This window comes from Lycium barbarum, chromosome 9 (assembly GCF_019175385.1).
Source record: "Lycium barbarum isolate Lr01 chromosome 9, ASM1917538v2, whole genome shotgun sequence".
In the NCBI taxonomy this organism is placed as follows: Eukaryota; Viridiplantae; Streptophyta; class Magnoliopsida; order Solanales; family Solanaceae; genus Lycium; species Lycium barbarum.
In genome coordinates, this window is record NC_083345.1 from 37125073 (window position 1) to 37145110 (window position 20038).

Consider the following 20038-nt stretch of genomic DNA (forward strand, 5'->3'; position numbering starts at 1 on the left):
TTTCATGGTTATATAACCATGGGATGCACCACGGGTTTACAACACCATACCACATAATTTTAAAAATAATGGAAACAAACATGATTTCATAGAAAACCATACATTAATGAACCACGGGAAACCACCATCCAAACAGGGGGTAAGATTATTAACAAGCTTTACAATCAAACTTGAGAACAGTAGTCTAAGAATTTCATGATCGAAGTTAAGTACAATCCTCAACTGAATACTGTCAAAGCTTATTTTTGGATGAAGAATACTGTCAAAGCTTATTGAATAGCTTGAAATGAATAAACCATATAAACCACAAAAATAGATTAAGAAGTCCATTTCCAGAAAGACTTTCAATAATAACATAAAAAGTTTATTCATGTGGGAGAGCATTGTACAAGGTTCACTAACCAGATTTCAAGTTCAAACTGAACTTTTAATAGAATAGACCATGAAGAGAACTGATGGACACAGATATACATTAGAAGTAACAGTGAAGCCTATTATTAAGGTTGTACAAGCCATGAACTCTTACACTTCAATCATATTGAAGTGTGAGTCGCTCTTTGTGGAGTTAACATGTACATCTCACATCCATGAGCATCAACCCGAGCAGTAAAGGAGCCCACTGTGTTTTCTGAAACAACTTCATGCTGCAACATTGCCATATCAATGTGATCAGAGCAAACCTTTGGAATAATGCTAGAAGATCTAACACGGATAAATTAAGACTCTGTGCTGAATCAAAGAAATTATGCTAACTACGTCAGATGTATCAGTAAACAATTAAGTCACAAGAGATGCTGAGGTTAAAAGTTGTCAAAAAGAGACGGTAAGGTATATTTCAACCAACAGGAGTTAGCTGAGACTGATATAAAGCCGGCTATACACCGTGCCAACTCACCTTCCACAAGTCTCTCACAGAGACGCTAATAGAGGGTTCTAGTCCAATGGCACCCCATTTAGCAGTAATAGTTGCAGCTTTTGAACATCTGTTCCAGAGTACCATAGCTAAACGGTTTCCAGACAATGGACCGGCCCAAACCTGAACATAAAATTAAGAACAATTAATATGTCAAGAATAAAGAAGACATGTAACTTTTAGCTGATGGAATGATGAGTCGAACTCGGGTTAGACGCCGAGATGATGATAGCATATGGATACACTTCTTACAGTTAGGGTGCATCTAGGACTAGGAAAATCTTTAGTAAAAGTTACGTATCAGAGGGATACTTATCCAGGTAAAAAAGCAGTTCAATCTAATGCTCAATGGAAGGGCTGCTTACATGCCCTTGATTAGCTGGTAGATGCTCCTTTCTTCTTCTTTTCTTTTATAAGGTAATAATTCATTAATGAAAGGGCAAAAACGTGCCCGTATACAAGAATTATACCAACAAAAAGACACGGTTTTCTACGAGAGACACCCATATAGGAACAGCATGGATGCACCAAGACGAAATAAGAGGCTATCCCTTAATTGTACAAAGTCCTTCTATACTCCCTCAAAAGCTCCCCTATTCCTCTCTCTAAACGGTCCACATAAGCGCTAGGGGAGGGACATCCCTAGATGCTCCTTTATCTCATCCTTTCTTTTTTCTTTTTTTCTTTTTTGTGATGATTGCTAGTATCAACCTCCTGTATGATCTTTTACTCTTTAGGAATTTTAGGTGGGCAACTTTTCAATCAAATTCTCATAATCTTTTAGCGTAATGTTTCAAGAAAAACAAGTGTTCGACGGTAAGGTCACTTTATTTTGGGAAAGCATCAAACTAAGTCTTATGTTTAAACTGTAAACAACCATAGAAGGAGCTCTTCATCAGACTTCAGAATACTGAAATAAGTAATTTTTCTGAAAACCCAAAAGATGCTAACTGTAGATAATGAGAGAGGATAAATGAGAAACAAGGTGCAACTAAACCTGCTGGCAACCATCTGGTCCAGAAGCGTACACTCTTCTACCCTGAACGCCAAGTGGATCTGTAAAAGTGACAGAAGTTATCTTCTCATAAGTTATTTTCTATCAAAAATTCAAAACCATTTGCACACCGAAAGTAAAACAAAAAAATGGGCATCTCTGATGAAATAACCAGATAAGATCCAAAGATGCAGAATACAACTTCCTCACATTTAAAAAAGGGTAGAGAATGGGTTAAAAGAAAGATAGATCTCTTTACCTTGGTCAACAGCAATAACCTCTTTATTGGAAAGAATTTCTAAAGTTTCAGCAGTGATGTTTCTGACATCACAACCAATTATAAGCGGAGCCTACAAATCCAAGCAAGAAATCAGTTCATGAATAGCCAACATATTGCTGTTGAAGCACACAAAGTTACTTTTTCTTTCCATGGATAGCCAGCATAAACAGAACATGTTTTCTCACATATGTACCAGAACATGATAAATGTTTGTAAAGGGGGCAGAACAAACAAACGCGTGCAATATTATTGACTTGGTATATGACAAATACACGTTAAAACTTCTAAAACTATTTTTCCCCTTTTTTCTGAATGAAATATCTAATCCATATGGACAACATTCATCTCCCTATTCTTATTCCTTATTTTGTTTTATACAAGGATCACCCAAACCATACACATGTACACCATTTAAACAGCAAACAATTTCATTCAAGAATGGTTGCATCACAAATTTGTTGTCCTTAAGGAGAAATCGTTTTTGAAAAGGGACTGGATACAAAGTAGTCCATCAGACAATCAAAGAGAAAACCCAAGAGAGGAATTAAAAAACGTAATTATAAGTTGCCTTCATCAGAGCCCAGATGCTAAAGTGGCCTTTGTACTCGTGGTAATTCATGCCCCCATTTCCAACTTCTAACATATCAGGATCTGCCAGAAGATAATAGAGAAAGTTAAAATCAGTGTCAACCATGCTTAAAATCTAAAGAATGAGGATCATCACCTACCGTTCCATCCACCAGGTCCAGCATAGGACGCCCACTTGTTATTGATATCAGCAATAGTTGTCATGCTAAAAAAGTAAATAAATCAAAGATATCTGTCAGTATGATGCTGCTTATTAGAGCTAAGTAACACTTCAGAAAAAGCAAAATATTAAGTGGAAGAGTTGTCTTACTGTTAAGTTAAGCTTGCATATTTATAAGTATTCAGCTATGGTTTTGTACTTAGAGACAAGAGTAGAGCTACAATCAAAATCTTCTAAGTTTCGGAGGTATCATACATACATATATAAATATCTTTATTTACCATAATAATGATTTATGATTACAGAATAAATAAGAAAAAGAAGGTGATGGAAATTTATCTTGCGTCCTTATATAATAATCAAATAAAGATGCAGTAATTTAGAACCTTGCCCATGTATCATTGATGTCCTCAGTTGTACGCCAACTGTTCCCAACTTTTCCTGCCCATAAGGCAGGGTCATCAACGCCCCTGCCAATTTTGTAAATAAAAGCACCAGGAAAGCTCTCAAAATGCTGGTTAAGAACTCCAGTACAAATCAAAGAAAGTGCCTCAAAGTTACCATTCACAAAGTGCGTAAAATATAGTCCGTCCAGTAACGTTTAGGGCATCACGCATGGGTGGGTATCTGGAAAAAAGTCTTAGTATTCAGATATAATTATCCACCTAAAGCCAATTAAGTTAGACCTCACTGACTAAGAGTTGAACCTTTTTTGCGGTGGAAGGCCTAGATTGTAGCAGTTGTCGTACTTCAAATAGTCAACACCCTGTGTAGATATTAGTTAGCAAATGCAAAGTAAAGGAACTACCACACTAAAAGATAGAAACGAAAATCAACGCCAACGCTAACATATGAACCAGGATTTACAAGTAAGAAAAATGTGCGTGTTTAGAAAACGCAATTAACAATATTAGCTACTGATGCAATCAACATATGCAACTGTATAGCTTATTCATTTATTATTTGGCATAAGCAAAGACAACTATTTCCTTGAAATCATATGAATCTTTTTTCATATTATGGTCTAAGGCTCTCTGACAACAATCAGGCTCTCTGACAACAAATGGAAAAGGCTAGAATATCAACGGGAAAAAAAAAACAAGAAGAAGAAGCAGAGTATATTCTTCTGTTAACATTTATTACCATATGAATATGTAACTCTACTCTGAAATGGTCATTATTGTGTTTTTCAATAAGTTAGGAGACGGTTATTGAGATAACAGGATCGAGGAAATAAAAAGGACAAACTAACCCAAGATGCCCAAAGTTCTGCATCATTTTTTTCATGAAACAGTGAACCTGGCCGAACTTGACATGTAAAAGCCCTACATGATCCAAGTACTGAACAGTGAGAAACAGGAGAATGCACAAACACTTCAATTCCGGACAAGAAAAAATGTATTTCATCTAATATTGGCATGGTTGAAAGATAATCAGACCAGGTATCGGGGATTTGTCCTACCCGGCATCAGAATAGACACCAAGTTTTAGTCCCTTAGAGTGCACATAATCAGCTAGAGCTTTGATCCCGGAGGGAAAAGTTTTTGGGTCAGGAACCATTTCACCCTGCACAATGATTGGGAGATGATAAGCCTCTCAACATCCACAAATGGCTGAAAATGAAAGCTGAACAAGCGTTCCTGACAAAATCAGCCAGAGTTTATATGAGGAAAATAGTTTGCCTCTTTCTGAACCAGAAGTTCCAAGGCATGAAAAACTTTCAGGAATGAAGTTAGAGTAGAGGTGCACGCTAACTGGCGTGGACACCATCATCGTAAAAAAGAAGAACAAGAAAGCAAAAAGTTCAGGAACGACATACTGGCTTAGAAATGTAGACGCACCTTCAAATTTCGTGGCAATCTCGACCAACAATCGTCTACCAAGGAGAAAGCGTATAAAAATGTCAAGATGCGAACCTCAAAAGCAAAGACAATCTAAGTTCTTCACATGCTTACCAATGTTGACATAAGTATAACCAAGGCTAGCCAAACCAGTTGAGATGAGTGCATCAGCTGCCAAACAATACTTCCATGTTAGCTAATAAACATTTAACAATTCGAAGAAACTTCCTCCCCTCCTTCCCAAGCAATTCAAATAATCCTGAAGTATTCGCTCCCCAGGATAAGAGTACAAGATATTGAATGGAAATCCAAAACGTGAGAAGTATGTAAACTCATTTTAACTGCCATGAACCTCTAAGAAAAGGGCATCAAAGAAACTGTTTATTAGTGCACATTATAAATGAAATTCCCCTCCGCAGCCATTTAACTTCTTTTCTTTTTGGCTTGTTGGAGGAGGGAGATTTAGTAAAGGCTCTAATACTCTCAAACAGCTATCAAAACAAGGTAAGATGCTCGGAGGATTACCTGTTTCCTTGATGACTGTTTCATTTATATTGCAGGCAAAAAAATTCCAGGTACTCCATCTGTTCCATAAATATTATTAATCACATAACTATAAAGTTCTAACTTTTAACATATCAAGATTGTCTACAAAGCACAAAGTATTGTTACAAAATTAACAACAATTATCAAGGGAAGGCATCTACAATATCTCGCGTTTTGAAGCCTTAAATATAAAACCAATTCATTGACTTAGCTTTGCTCGGATGGTAACCAAATAAAGAAACTACATGGATTCAACTAATTCTTCAGTAGTTGTTATTTAATTTCCTAGACCTTCTTTTTCCTATTAAAATTGCAAAATCAGCCTTATTAATATGGATATAAGCTTTAACTTTTCTTTGTTCTTGTTGAGAGAGATAGATGTATAACACATGAATGTAAACAGATGCCTGAGCTAGTGAGCTTACAAGGGTAAAATAAACATTTAGTTCAAATAACAAGTACTTAGCAAATATCTGTAATTTAACCATTAATTTAGCTCTTTCTTTTTTCTGAAAGTTGAAAGCTTCGAGTATGTCTTCAACGGACAGACAAATTAAGAACAAACTGAATTACAGATTACATAATGATTCAAATTTATAGAAAAAAAGAAGAGGAATCAAGAAAGGATTGATTTCTCAGACTCAACTGATAGTTATTATCTCAAAAATTTGGATTCTAATTTTCTTTACATATAATAACTATTAGCTTAGTGACCATACGAGAGATCAAACTTAATCAAGAAAATGGGACAGGAGTTGGAAAAAAACGGACCCCATCTGAGGAGATAGAGCCAAGCCATTATCAATTTGAAGAAAACCATAGTTGGAAGTATCATATAGTAATTGAGAAATGGGTGTACTGTCTTTAATTTTCAAGTAAGGATGAATTGGAAGCACTCTTGCTGTGATCATTAGTGACAGAAAAAAGATAGTGATCAAAGACACAACGGCAAGAATGCCACTGGACATTGCCATTCTTGAATTTTGGATTTCTTTCTGGAAAGAGTGGGTGGATTACTTATTTTATTTTTTTTATTTAGAAGAAGAGGAGAAAAAGTTTGAAGGGCAAGGAAATGAATTTGTAGCTAAATATTCGAAGCATCTTCTTTTATCCCACTTTAATTTAATTAATAATGACAAAAATTGGCAGCTCATGAAACTATTGATACACCCTATATTTCGTAAGGGCAATTTGGAAATGGTTTTAATTTTTGTGTTTCGCTTAAAATATTTTGAGATTTTTGGTTCAAATTCAGCTCAGTAAAAAAAAGTAATTTCGCAAGACAGAATTTTGTAGTCTAACTTTTGTAGAATTCCAGTTTAGTGTAAAAAAAAAAATTGTCTTGCAAACTTTTGTCATAAGACAGAATTTTCGCGAAACGTTGCCTTGCGAAATTATTTTTTTTTTGACTGAGCAGGATTCGAACCCAAAACCTCGAAGTATTTTCAATCACCTTTTTAAGCGAAAGGTAAAAATTAAAGAACTGTGCCTTTGAAGGACAATCCATGCAAAAAAATCAGTGGGCCATTTTTGCACCTTCGGCTCTATCTTGGTCTTCAATTTTTATCCTATAAATGGGTTGATCTTTAATTTTTGTCCTTCAAAACGAAACTTATACTTGAAGGAGCATAATTTACTCATCATAATATTCACAAGTTAGGTGTTGATATTTACAAATTATGCCAATGCCGTTAAAAAATTCATACTCTGCTAAACATAAGTTCGATTTTGAAGGATAAAAATTAAATACCAGCCCATTTGAAGAGAAAACCGTTTATTAGGTGTTATTTGTCTTTTGGTTTAGTGTTTTTCTTGGGCACTTTTTGCTCCCAGAGAAAAAGAAAAAAAGGAAAATACTATGGAGGTCAAAGATAATATGTGACGAGGAAAAACAAAAGAGAGGCAAAATGGTAGTGCAGGGTCCTGATCTTTTGTGATACAACAAATACAATTTTACAGGTAATCTGGTCTCCCAAAAGGTAAAAAATGCTATCTGGTCTCTGTAATTAACTCCTAGAAACTTCTGGCACTATTTTCATAAAGAAATGAATGCTTAATCAGCGATTAAAAGAAAAAAATTGTTCTACATACTCTTATTTGTTTTCCTAACACTAGGCAATAATGTTTAGCATTCAGACGCACGGTAAATAATTCAGTGAATTTTATATCTGATACTCCTTTTGTATGTACTTTATCTGTATTAATTAAAATAATAGCAACAATTCATTTTAGTTGCTCTAAATCTGTACTAGTAATAACACTTCTCAAAAAGTCCTTTTCAGTGCAGCTACGTGTTTATCTTCACCTTTAAAAATTGGTTTGTTCTTATCACCTTAAACTGACCCTACATTCCCTTGAGAACGATAATCAAATTATGCAGCGGAGTGGTCTTCTAATGATATAATGGGGTGATAGTATTTTTGGCCCCTCAATAATGAGTAGATTCTGATTTTCACATTTAACATTCAATTAATCGAAATGTGTATCTTTAATCTTTTTATGTAAAAAATATGTTATATTTGAACTACTTTTAGGAGTATATTATCATCAAACATGGAATAATAATAACACAAGTTTAATATAACATATCAGTTACTAAGAGGTGGAATGATTAATAATTATGATAAATTTGTGAATATTCATTAGCTGATGGATTAAAAATGCACAAATTGAAGATTAAATGTGCTTAATTAGATATTATAAAGATTAAAATCAGAATATACCTATAATTTAGGGACCATATATGCTATTATCCCTTATTTTATATTAATAATGATTTTGATACAAGTAAAACACGACAACAAATCAATTAACCAACGGTCCTACCGCTGACAACATAACATTACTACGAGCTTGATCCTACTGAAATGTTGGACTAATACTTGAAAGGAAAGAACGAAAAGAAAAGGGGCAATTTGCGGGATTGCCCTCCGCTAAAAAAATTTTGGTTCTAGATTTAAACTCTCGCTTAGTTAAAAATTAAAAAAAAAATTGTAAGGCATAAGTTGGGATTCGCAGGGCATAAGTTGGATCCCAAACTCTGCCTTCAGATGAATATATATATATATATATTGCTGGAATTTTGCAAATCTCTGCCTTAAGGCCTAACTTCTGGCAAAAGTTAAGCCTTAAGGCAGAGGTTTGCCTTAAGGCCTAATTTTGGGTAAAAGTTTGTCTTAAGGCAAACTTTTGTCTTAAGACATAAGTTGGGAACTTATGCCTTGCGAATCCCAACTTCTGCCCTGCGAATCCCAACTTATGCCTTGCGATTTTTATTTTTATTTTTACTAAGTCTGGGTTCAAACCCAGGACCTCTGGGTGTTAAGCGAAGGGCAACTATTAAAGACCATCAATTTGAGGGACAAAAATTAAAGACCACCCCCAGAAGAAGGACAATCTGCGCCCAAAAAAAAATGGGACCATAATGAAGGGGTGTCAAATTGGCGTGTTGGTCTGGATTTTGGGTAGTTAAAATGGCTTGAGCTGAAATGGGCTAAAAGCGGGTTATAACCCAACTCTTACTAAGTTTTAGGTTTTTTATATGTTCTATTATAATTTTTTACTTTTTAGTATCTAATAAAACTATTTTCTTTCTTTAGGGTATATACAACATATCAAATGAAAAAATTGTATTTTTGAGAATATTTTGACAAAACTTCTTGTGGTTCAATTTGTCTCATATCAGCCTAACTTTTTATGGGCTGGACTTATAATTGGGCGCATCAATGATCAGCCCAAATTTAAACGGGTTGGGCGCATTATACAAGCTGATTTTGTCACCCCTAGACGTAATATTTATATTATTATGTTGGCTTGCACCTTTTTTAATCAATTGATTTGGTGGTTCTTTTAGCTTTATGTTAAATTACTCACAAGATTTTATATTTTATACGCGAAAAAAATAAAATTTTATAATACGCATGATATTTTAGGAATTTGTTTTTTTACTTTTTGAATTATTTCTTGAGGAGACCAATTAAATCTAAAGTCCCACTATTTACGTAAGGGTAAATTACGTATATATACATATTAAAGAGAAATATTTACGAAACGTGACGATAGTTTTCTATTTACAAAACATAACATTACAAATCCTATAACAAACATACTTTTGTTTAAATTTTTAATTTTTATTTTTTTAAAATATATTATTTTTTAAAAAAATATTTTTTTTTATTTTTTATTTGTTATTTTCTTACTTTTTATTTTTATTTTATTTTTTGCTCAAAAATTTATGTATGAAATGTGTATATCTCGCTCAAGGCTCAAAAAGTTCGCTCAAAATTTAGTATATGAAAACTGTATGAAATGTGTATATCTCGTTCAAGGCTTAAAAAATCACTCAAAATTGTATGTATGAAAACGGTATGAAATTTATATCTCGCTCAAGGCTTAGAATTTCGCTCACATTTTCATGTATAAAGTTCGTGTTAGATTTCTCTAAAATTAATACAACTACACAACTTTGATACAACATTCAAGACTTAAAATAATCGCTTAAATTTTTGTGTATGAAATGTGTATATCTTGCTCAAGGCTTAAAAATTCGCACAAATTTTGTGTATGAAAAATGTATGAAATGTGTATATCTCGATTACGGGTGGGTTTGGTTGGATTTGGTTTGGTTGAAAATGGTTTGAACGAAAATGGGTTGGATTTCAAACCGCCCATATTTTATGTGGGTAAATATGGGTTGGGTGATAAATGGCTTGATTGGTTATGGGTTAACCCATATTATACAAGTGTAATATTATTTCAAGTGTATGTTTATAATTTTTTTCTTTTGTCAAGTTAAATTAATTTTTTCATAGAAATTTCAGGGGTAAGGGGTGGGGGTCGTGGAAGGGGTGGGGTGGGGGTAAGAATATTTTTTCTTCATTTTTTTATAAAAGTAAAATATATAAAATTGATTTTTTTTTGGGGGGGGGGGGTGGAGGTAGGGAGGGGGGGGGGACCAGAAATTCTTTTCCATTATTTATAAATTTTTTATAGAAGTAATATTTATGAAAATTGAAATTTGGGTGGGGGAGGGGGTGGGGTGGGGGTAAGAATTTTTTTTTCCCATTTCTTATAAAACTTTTATAAAAGTAAAATATTTGAAATTAATTTTTTTTTTGGGGGGGTGGGGTGTCGGAGAGGGGTGGGGGTAAGAAATTTTTTCATTTTTTATAAAAGTAAAATATTTGAAATTGAAATTTGTGGGGTGGGGGTCCGTGGAGGGGTGGGTGGGGGTAAGAATTTTTTTTCCAATTTTTATAAAGGCAAAATATATGAAATTGATTTTTTTGGAGGGGGGTATCGTGGGGGTGGGGGTAGGGATCGGAGTGGGAGGTAAGAAAAATATTTCTCCTTTTTTATAAGCCTTTTGTTTATAAAAGAAAAATAAAATATATTAAATAAAAAAAAATGTGTGGGGTGGGGGGCATGGCGGGGTGGGTGGTGGGGTAAGGGTTGCGGTAGTATGTAAGAAAGAAATTTCTCATTTTCAAAATGAGTTGTTATTTGGTCTAGTTTGTTGTTATATGAATACCCATATTTTAGCGCAATTCGCAGAATTGCCCTTCTTTTGGGGTGGTCTTTAAATTTTGCCCCCTATATTTGAAATCTTTAAATTTTGCCCTTTGGCTAAAACTCATGGGTTCCAGGTTCGAACCCCCACACAGTCAAATTTTTTTAAAAAAAATCGCAAGGCAGAGTTTAAATTTCGCTATGCCCCCACTAACATACACTTCTGAAGGAATTATCAAAGTTATGCCGGACCCGACATACTTATACCTTATGGGCAGACTTGGCATAAGTATGTCGAGTCCGACATAACTTTGGTAATTCCTTCACAAGTTCATATCGGGTCCGGCATAAAAGTTTTCCCATTAAAAATATGCTCCCACCGGCATAAACTTGTTAAGGAATTACCAAAGTTATGCCGGACCCGGCATACTTATGCCAAGTCTGCCCATAAGGCATGAGTATGCCGAGTCCGGCATAAATTTGGTAATTCCTTAACAAGAGTATGTCGGGTCCGGCATTTACGCGACCTAACCTTGCCTTGCAATTTTTTTTTAATTTATGCTTGAGCGGGGGTTCGAACTCAGAACCTCATGATTTCTGCATAAACGCTCAGAGTTGCAATGCGAAGGGCAAAAATTAAAGACCAGCAATATGAGGGGCAAAATTTAAAGACCACCCCAAAAGAAGGGCAATCTGCGCAAAAAAATGCATATTTTACCTATATTTGCCCATATTTTTATGGGTTGAAGAGAGACTTGAAGCCCATATTTACCCACATGAAATATGAGTGACCCAACTCACTAACATGTGGGTAAAATGGGCTAATTGTTTAAATATGGGCTAAACTTGTCACCTCTAATCTCGATCAAGGCTTAAACATTACGGTCAAAATTTTATGTATGAGAATGGTATGAAATGTGTATATCTCGCTCAAGACTTAGAATTTCATTCACATTTTGTGTATGAAAAACTATATTAAAAATTTTGCTTACACATACACATTTCATAAAGCTTTCATACACAAAAATTTGAGGTAATGTTTTAAGCCTTTGAGCAAAAAAAAAATGTTTTTTTTTAAGTTTAAAATATTTTAAAAAAATTATTTTCTGAAAATAAAATTAAAAAACGAAAAATATATGAAAATCCGTCATATTTCGTAAAATATTGTTATGTTTTGTAAATAAAAAAAATTATCGTCACGTTTCGTAAATATTTCTCCTTAACATATATATATACGTAGTTTTCCCTTTAAGTATTTACTTAACGTTGTAACTGTGGTGTCCTACTACTATGATTAAAAAAACCGTGATATATGAAATGAAATAAAAGTAAGCACAATTACATTAAAAAAAAAAAAAACGAATATGATAGCTACGACAAGCAATCTCAATATTCCACAATGTTCGACATTTAAACCTTTCATTCGTCTGTATTCTTCTAGTACAGTATACATTGTCCCCGTTGTCATCACATTTTGTCAGTTTTAAACCGCGGGACAAAACTAATTATCAAAGACATAGTGGTAATTATTTCTTCATTTTTAATTAAAGATTTGAAATTTAAACTTTGTGTATAGGGTCATCTCAAGTAAGTTTGAATTCAATTAATTAGTCTTGAATGAGTGATTAATGGGATAATATTGTTAGTTTCTCTACTGTTCCCCTTGACCAATGTAACAAACCATTATACTCTTTATTGCGTTTATGTTTTACTCTTTATTGGCATTAATATTATTTGTTTGTTGGAGCTATTAGAATTTACGAATTGAAAGGATTAAGATGATAACTCTTACGCTTTTACAATTCATACTATTCTATTTGAAAGTGAAATCGATCTTTACTCGTGATATTCGGCTAAAGTAAATATTTATATTAGGTTATCGCCTCGTATCATATGCATAATTGTGTTGTTACATCGTTATCTTGAGTGTTTTGAGCTTATTATGAGTTTATGTGTGTAGGAAATGTGTCGGATAAACAAAGGTCGAGAAGAGTTGATTTTGGCATGATTATATTTGAAGCAAAGAAATAAAGATTGGTGAATAGCTAGTTGAGCTCGATTGAGATACTTGCCTTACAAGATAGCCATGTGAGTCATGAAAACAAGGAAAAATAGGAGCTAGCTGGCCGAGCTCACCTGTGGTCCTCGTGAAGCGAGAGCTCAGACGGGCCAAGCAAGTCAGTCCCAGCCGAGCTTGGTTAGTATTAAACGATCCTCTACACACCTTAAGTCATTTTTATCCCCTATTTTGGAGGATATATAGTGTTTCCACACTTCCACTTCGTCATGACTCGAACCCTAGATCTACCGGTCGTGGGTGGAGGTGCTTTACCAACTGAGCACCCTGGATCTACCGGTTTTGGGTGGAAGTGTTATAAATCTGTATTCGAAAAAATACTTAAACCAGAAACTGAAAAATAAACAAAGCAGAATCTGGAACTCAGAAGAACAATATCTTAAAATGTATAAGGAATTAAATCGAGCCCACCGAATGCACAGTGTGTCCTTAAGGAAATTATTTCCTTCAATGTACCCGAGGTGTTGGAATATATCTTCCCGGGATAGAATGATTTACTCACCGTTGTAGCGGTACAACAAACTCCGGTGACAGTGAACTCACTCGACGGCTGTCAATCACACGAATATTTATAAAGTGTAAGAAGAAGAAGAGAAGGGAAGATCAGAAAATTCGCTCAAGAGGAAAATCTGATGGAAATGAAGTATTTATAGCCAACAAAGTAAAGGAATGAAAAGGTGTGAAGCCTTTTCCAAGAAAAGGTGCAAAGGACTATTTCCCATTCACACCTATTCATAAAATCCTAACAATTCCCCACATGAATGGGGAATGGATCTATGATAAAGAAATGCACGGACAAGTGTGTGATTTACATGTAAGGATTAATTGCATCTGGATAAGTAGGTTTCCCTTTGAACTTTCCGTAGTGAACTTATATCGGATGTACTCGGCCAATTGGTAGATGTGATATCTTTGAACCGTCGAGCTTTGTTGTACACCTAGACAACATAAGTCACACAATTAACCCTTAACCATCTATGGTTCTCACGGTTGTGTTCGTTTCAGCCATGAACGCCGCCTGGTTTCATGAGTGCATAGAGAATGAGCCTTTACTAACATTCCCCTTGAAGAGGCTTACATTTCACACTCACATAGGTGATTTCTAAACGTGTAATCCTATGGAGACACTATCTAGTCATATCGTGCCAAACTTAGAAATCATTAAAAACTTTAATGCTTTATTAACTCATTAAAAAGCCTTAACGTTTTATCCTTGTTTCTGAACATTGTCTTCATCACGAGAATGAGTTGAGTTATTTGACAATGTTGAACCTTCATGCATAACTTTGTTTGATCTCTTTGAACCTAGCTCTTGGGATCTCCAGTCACTAGGTAGAGTTACCGCCATGATGACTTGTCCTAGGCCTTAATCTCATTCCCTTTGATAATCTTTCAACTGCCTCTCTAGTTAGGCCTTTGGTAAGTGGATCCGACACGTTATCTCTCGACTTTATATGGTCAATAGTGATAACACCACTAGAGAGTAGTTGCCTAATGTATTGTGTGTCCATCGTATGTGACGAGATTTTTTGTTACACCTCGAAAATTTCCCCGTGAACGTACAACGAATAGACTAACGAAGACTACGGGTATATGATGTTTGAATAAGAAGGGAATGACGTTTGATGACCCTAAGTAAGATCTCAAAGGCAATTGTAATAAGAGATAGGTTATGCTCCACAATGACTAATCATAGGTTTTGAAAATGTGAAAAAAGTTGCAGATTTGCATTTTGGCCAGTCGGTAGTAAAATGAAATACGGACCGTAAAGTGGTATACGACCCGTAAACTGCCAGGTCGTATTCCAACTTACAAAACTTCAACTTTCTACTAAATGTTCAAATGTTAAATACGACTTGGAATACGGACCGTAAATTGAAATACGGCCCGTAAACTGCGATCGTAAATCACCATGATCCTCAGCATACCTTTCTGGTTTTGATATGCTTAAATACGACCATGAAATACGGCTCGTAAACTGGAATATGGACCGTAAAATGAGTTTACGAACACTGTACACTTCAGCTACTGTTCATTCCGGATCAGATTTTAAGTCATTAAAAGGAGACCCAAGCTCATAAAATTCATTTCATCTCCACGACATTTCTCTCTAGAAACCTCTAGAATACTCTCCACTCTTCACTTACAAGAAAACAAAGGAAATAAAAGATCAATATCAAGAATTCAAGTGAATCAAGTGTATGAAACTCATCAAAGCTCATCCAAGTTAAGAAATTTCAAGAGAAACAAACTAGGGTTTTGGGTGCAAGAAGAACAATGCCACTCAAGGCTTGTTCCTACAACTTCTAAGGTACGTTTTATGGCCTTTACATGTTATTTAGGGTATAGAAGAGTTGAAACACTTGGATTATAGAAGGATGTAAGAAATGGGTCATTAATGAGTGAATAGTGTCATGGTTGGATGATAGTTAAATTGAGCCATGATCATTGATAAATTGTGATTATAAAAATGCTATGAATGACATTTAGAACATGGAACGAGCATCCTATGTGAGAAAAATGCAACAATGGACCATGGCCATGATTATGGAGAAATTGAAGACAAATTATGAAATACGGATATTGTAAACGAATAATGAGTGTTGTCTATCATACTGAGAATGTTGTTATGAATATTTGAGAGCTGATATAGAATATGGGAAGAGTTGTATAAACGAAGGAAATGCTGTCCAATTGTCCCTAGAAATAGTCACGCATTCTTATAGTCGATTAACTGACGTTGATGCGAATTCTCTTGAAGGTAAAGACGCGAATATTGAAGAGGAACGATCAAGCGGTAGAATAGCTAAAGGAAAAGGTATGTAAGGCTAGTCCTTTCTTTCCAAGGCATGAATCCTATGATATGATACTATTTCCCTACATTTCCATGGCTTCCTTATATTCCGTAACCAAGAGCCTATGTTCATGGATAGCCACGTGAGATAAGGATAAGAGACATGTTATGAGCACGATAACGGAGATGATAAGTGTAAGACTAAAGATTCTAGAGTTCATGGTATAATGTTTAAACAAAGCTAAAGACATTAACTACGATCTATTGGTAATGCTTGATGTATACACTCACCTTATATACTAATTCCTTCAAGGTGAGGCGGAATACCTATGAATGCTCCATAATGTAAGCGGGGGCTCTCGACCTTACGTCACCCCGACATTGTTATAGATTGTCCATAAGCCTCAATGCATGTCCTATGACCAATGTTTCGGGAAACTACGAGTCTATGTTCATAAGGATTTCATGTGAGATAAAGGTAAGAGATACGCTATCGAAATGATAATGGAAATGATGAGCTTAAGCCCAAAGATTATAAAGACTATCATACGATACTTATACGAAATTCGTGCTACGAATATGATGTGATTTTCATATATTGTCTTTAAATTTAAATGTGTGCATTAATGAAAGGTTACGATAAGCTTATGAGGTGTATGTGATGGCAATGATAATGATGAGATATATTGATCCTTGTATGATGCATGTGATATGGTCGAACCACTACGTGGCCGAATACGGAAGATATGTATGTGATATTGTCGAGCCACTATGTGGCCGAATGCGGATACTGTCGAGCCATCACGTGGCCGAATATGGATATTATCGAGCCCTACGTGGCCGAATACGGATAATGTTTTATGTGTATGAGAAGCTACGGTACTACGATGATGAATTATATGACATAATGATGTATACGCTATGATGATTCATGTACGACGATTATGTATATGTGATATATGTATGAAATGTATTCATCCTTAAAGGTCGCGCAGGTTTTGCCTTCACCTCATGACTTATGATTTCTCTATTACATTTGTTTCATTCATGCCTTACATACTCAGTACAATATTCGTACTGACGTCCGTTTTCTTTGGACGCTGTGTTCATGCCCACAGGTAGACAAGGAAACGGCGCAGACCTTTAGGAGCTATTAGCAGATTTGCAGAAGCACTCCATTATTCCGGAGGTACTAATCGGGTTTATACTTTTGTGTATCTATATATGTATAAGTATTTTGGGCACGACGGGGTCTTGTCCCGTCCATATGTCTAGTACTCTAGTAGAGGCTCGTAGATACGTATGTGTGGGTTATATGGTCACTACTGTATATATGTAGATATGTGTACATTATATTTTGATAGCCAAAGGGCTTATGTATATAAAAGTATTTATGTTCCTTAATGAAAATGATTTTCTTATGATTATGAGTTTATGAACGAAAAAGGGGGCTTAATGAGTATGATGAGTAGTAGAACGAGCGGTGCTCGGTGGTCAGCCCCGGGTACCCGTCACGGCCCCTAGCTGGGTCGTGATATTTTTCGTTACATAACGCTCCTTGCCCTACCTATTTCCACTTGGCTATCACAATGTATATAAATAGGTGCCATAGGTTTGGGTCGAAATGGAATATCTTCCAAAAAAATCCAGAGCCATTCAACTTCTTCACCGATCATGTCTAAAACTATGAACTTAGACTATATTGTGGACCGGGCGATACAAGTTTGTTTGGACGATTTTCAAAACACTGCTCCTCCACCTATGGTAACAACATATCCACTCGTGGATTATATTTCGGTTGACCCAGTAATTCAATTTGCATCATTATACCCCTCAATAATAGCGGGATATTTATTATAATGCAAAACAAAACTTATAAAATAGGATATATTGTAGACCACTGACAACACTTAAGTGACATCGTGATACCTGTGGATGGTTGACATCAGTTGTGGCCACAACCTTTTAAGAATATATATATATATATATATATATATTCAACCATTCCACTTCTTATAAGTCTACTTCTTCAAATATCCAACTAATAGCACATTCACCAATGTGAAAATCCAAGCTATTGTCGATTTTTATCATTATCATCAATTGGTTCTTCGATTTATAAACCAATGAATTTATACATTCAATGAATCGTCTTGTCTTTTCAAAGAGTTGTCTTTCAACAGACACATTTTATCATGAAAAGTCAAAACCTTTCAAGTGACATCTGTTCATGAAATTAATGTACACAAATGAAAGACATATGATCAACCTCATCAAATTAGTAGTTCGATCAACTAGTCCTTACCAAGACGAAACGAGTTATGTGAATATTTCTCTAAGTACCATATCAATAGCACCAAGGGCATACCATGTCAATACCACCAAGGACATAAATCGTGGGGTTGACATAATAGAATAATGTCAATAAGTCAACATTTTCTGATTCTAGAAATTTGTGAACCAGAAACCAATATCCTTTACTATTGGTGGCATATCTTACGAAAACACAATCAATAGTTTCGGTCCTAGTTTTACCCTATTAGGTTTAGGAACTTGCACTTTAGCCAAACACCCCCATACTTTGAAGTAATTCAAGTTGGGCTTTCTTTCTTTTTGTTTTTCACATGGAATAAATTGTGTTTTTCTATAAGCACTCAATTGAGTATTCTGGTAGTCATAAGGATAGCTTCCCCCTACATGTTCTACAGGAAACAAGAACTTATTAACAAGACATTCATTATTATCAATGATTAGTTGAAGGTCATATTTATCAAACAATAAACAACGGGTATCCTTTCACCAACATCCATGTCAATACAGATAATTATATTTTAATAGACATGTATTGTGATGAAAAATCACGACATTTAGATGACACTCTTTTATGAACGAACATAAATCTTCTGAGCAAGTATTGACCAATTATCAATTTAGTAGTTTCATAAGCTAGTCATCTACTACTTAAAACCCCCCAGTGACTACCATCTCAAAAGTCCATTAAAGATTTTGTTGGTTTAGCGTAATATACAAGAATGCCATCATTTTTCATATCTATTGTTATTTCAAATTAAACACTCAGTCTGTTATTGAATTTATCATAAGTCAGGAAGCCCCCACATTTTAGATATTTTAAGTACATTGTTCTTGGTCAACTCAAAATTGAAGGGCATATGAAGAATTTCTCTCCATAACATCAAATCCAAATGCACATTAATGATCCTAAGTCAACATGCACATAAAAAATACCCTCCAATATTTTGATGTTAGAATCTATTAACCAAACTTCATGCTAAGCAATCATTCTTTACTAGTGACAAATATTTTTGCACAAAGCAACACAAAACACCCAACTTTTATTTCCATCAAACCACTTCAGTCATCCTGCAATGATATGACACAAAGTACGACACAAAATAGTTTTCTTAGTAGCAAATGTGGCTTGTGGTTTGAGCAATTTCTTTGAGGTGTCTTTATCTCATGATTGATTTCATTTGCCTGATGATATGCAAGAATGACATGACAGAATTCTCCAGTATCAAATGTCAAGACAACATCTTGGTAAATTGGAATAATGAGATCAGTTACTAAAGGCATCAGGCCATCATTTTTTTTTTTTATGATTCTGCCAATTAGGACTCAAACTTTCTATTTTATCAAATAGATTCAAGAAAATTCTTGTATTACCCTGATAAAAGTAAGGCATAAACTTGTTAGAAAGTCACCAATTTTTGCTAAAAATTCCGAGATATATTTTTCATTCTACATGGTCAAAGTACCCTTCACACGAGACATATTTTTAACGGATAAAAAAAATATTACCCATTATCCGTATACTTAATAGAGATGAAAAATGAATTAGCCTTAACATAAGTATGGAACAAAATGCCTATTCTTCATTTCACTTTTAATTGTCGCTGCAATTTGTCAGACAATTTCAACTTCCGTCCATCACTGACCACTCTCTGTAATGTGATGAAATACTCTATCTATAGACATTTAACCCCAAATATAGTGACTGTCTAGGAATCAAAGAAGATGTTTCGTTCTTCTTCATCTTAAAAAATACTTCTGGACAGATTTCAAAATTTGGCATACGCCCAAAAACAAAATAATTTGCTTTACAAAAGCTTTTCAGGGAAATTCATCTAATCTTTGAGCCAAAGTAATACGTATACATTTCATTATCTCTAGAACAACTTTCAAGTATTAATGTAAGCCTAATTCATGTCTTACGACCTTGAAATAATATTCCACATATTTCAAGCATGCTACCAAATTGTATACCAACTAATTGATTTTGTGGCACACAAATAGAATACATTTTGATATCATCAAAT

At 34.7% G+C, this 20038-nt stretch overlaps 1 protein-coding gene across 2 annotated transcripts; it reads right to left on the bottom strand.

Annotated features, from left to right (window-relative positions):
• Window positions 1-329: 329 nt before the first annotated feature.
• Window positions 330-6408, bottom strand: LOC132611307 (alpha-galactosidase 3). 2 transcript variants are annotated; one of them, XM_060325735.1, is made up of 15 exons: window positions 6094-6408; window positions 5302-5360; window positions 4891-4947; window positions 4777-4811; window positions 4398-4501; window positions 4188-4260; window positions 3643-3701; window positions 3497-3562; window positions 3322-3405; window positions 2916-2980; window positions 2756-2838; window positions 2167-2257; window positions 1911-1969; window positions 896-1036; window positions 330-644 (listed from the first exon to the last, which is right to left on the bottom strand). In XM_060325735.1, exons 1-15 carry the CDS (start codon window positions 6294-6296, stop codon window positions 534-536), a joined length of 1290 nt encoding a protein of 429 aa, XP_060181718.1. In that variant the 5' UTR covers window positions 6297-6408; the 3' UTR covers window positions 330-533. The 2 variants fall into 2 exon arrangements, with proteins under 2 accessions (XP_060181718.1, XP_060181719.1); XM_060325736.1 differs by lacking the exons at window positions 4188-4260; window positions 4398-4501.
• Window positions 6409-20038: the final 13630 nt, after the last annotated feature.

Coding starts and splice junctions, on each gene's coding strand:
- LOC132611307 (XM_060325735.1), bottom strand. CDS start 6,296: ATGGCAATGTCCAGTGGCATTCTTGCCGTTGTGTCTTTGATCACTATC. Junction 3,563..3,642: donor GGCCTTCCACCGCAAAAAAG/GTTCAACTCTTA, acceptor ACTTTTTTCCAG/ATACCCACCCATGCGTGATG. Junction 645..895: donor CTGTGAGAGACTTGTGGAAG/GTGAGTTGGCAC, acceptor GCAATGTTGCAG/CATGAAGTTGTTTCAGAAAA.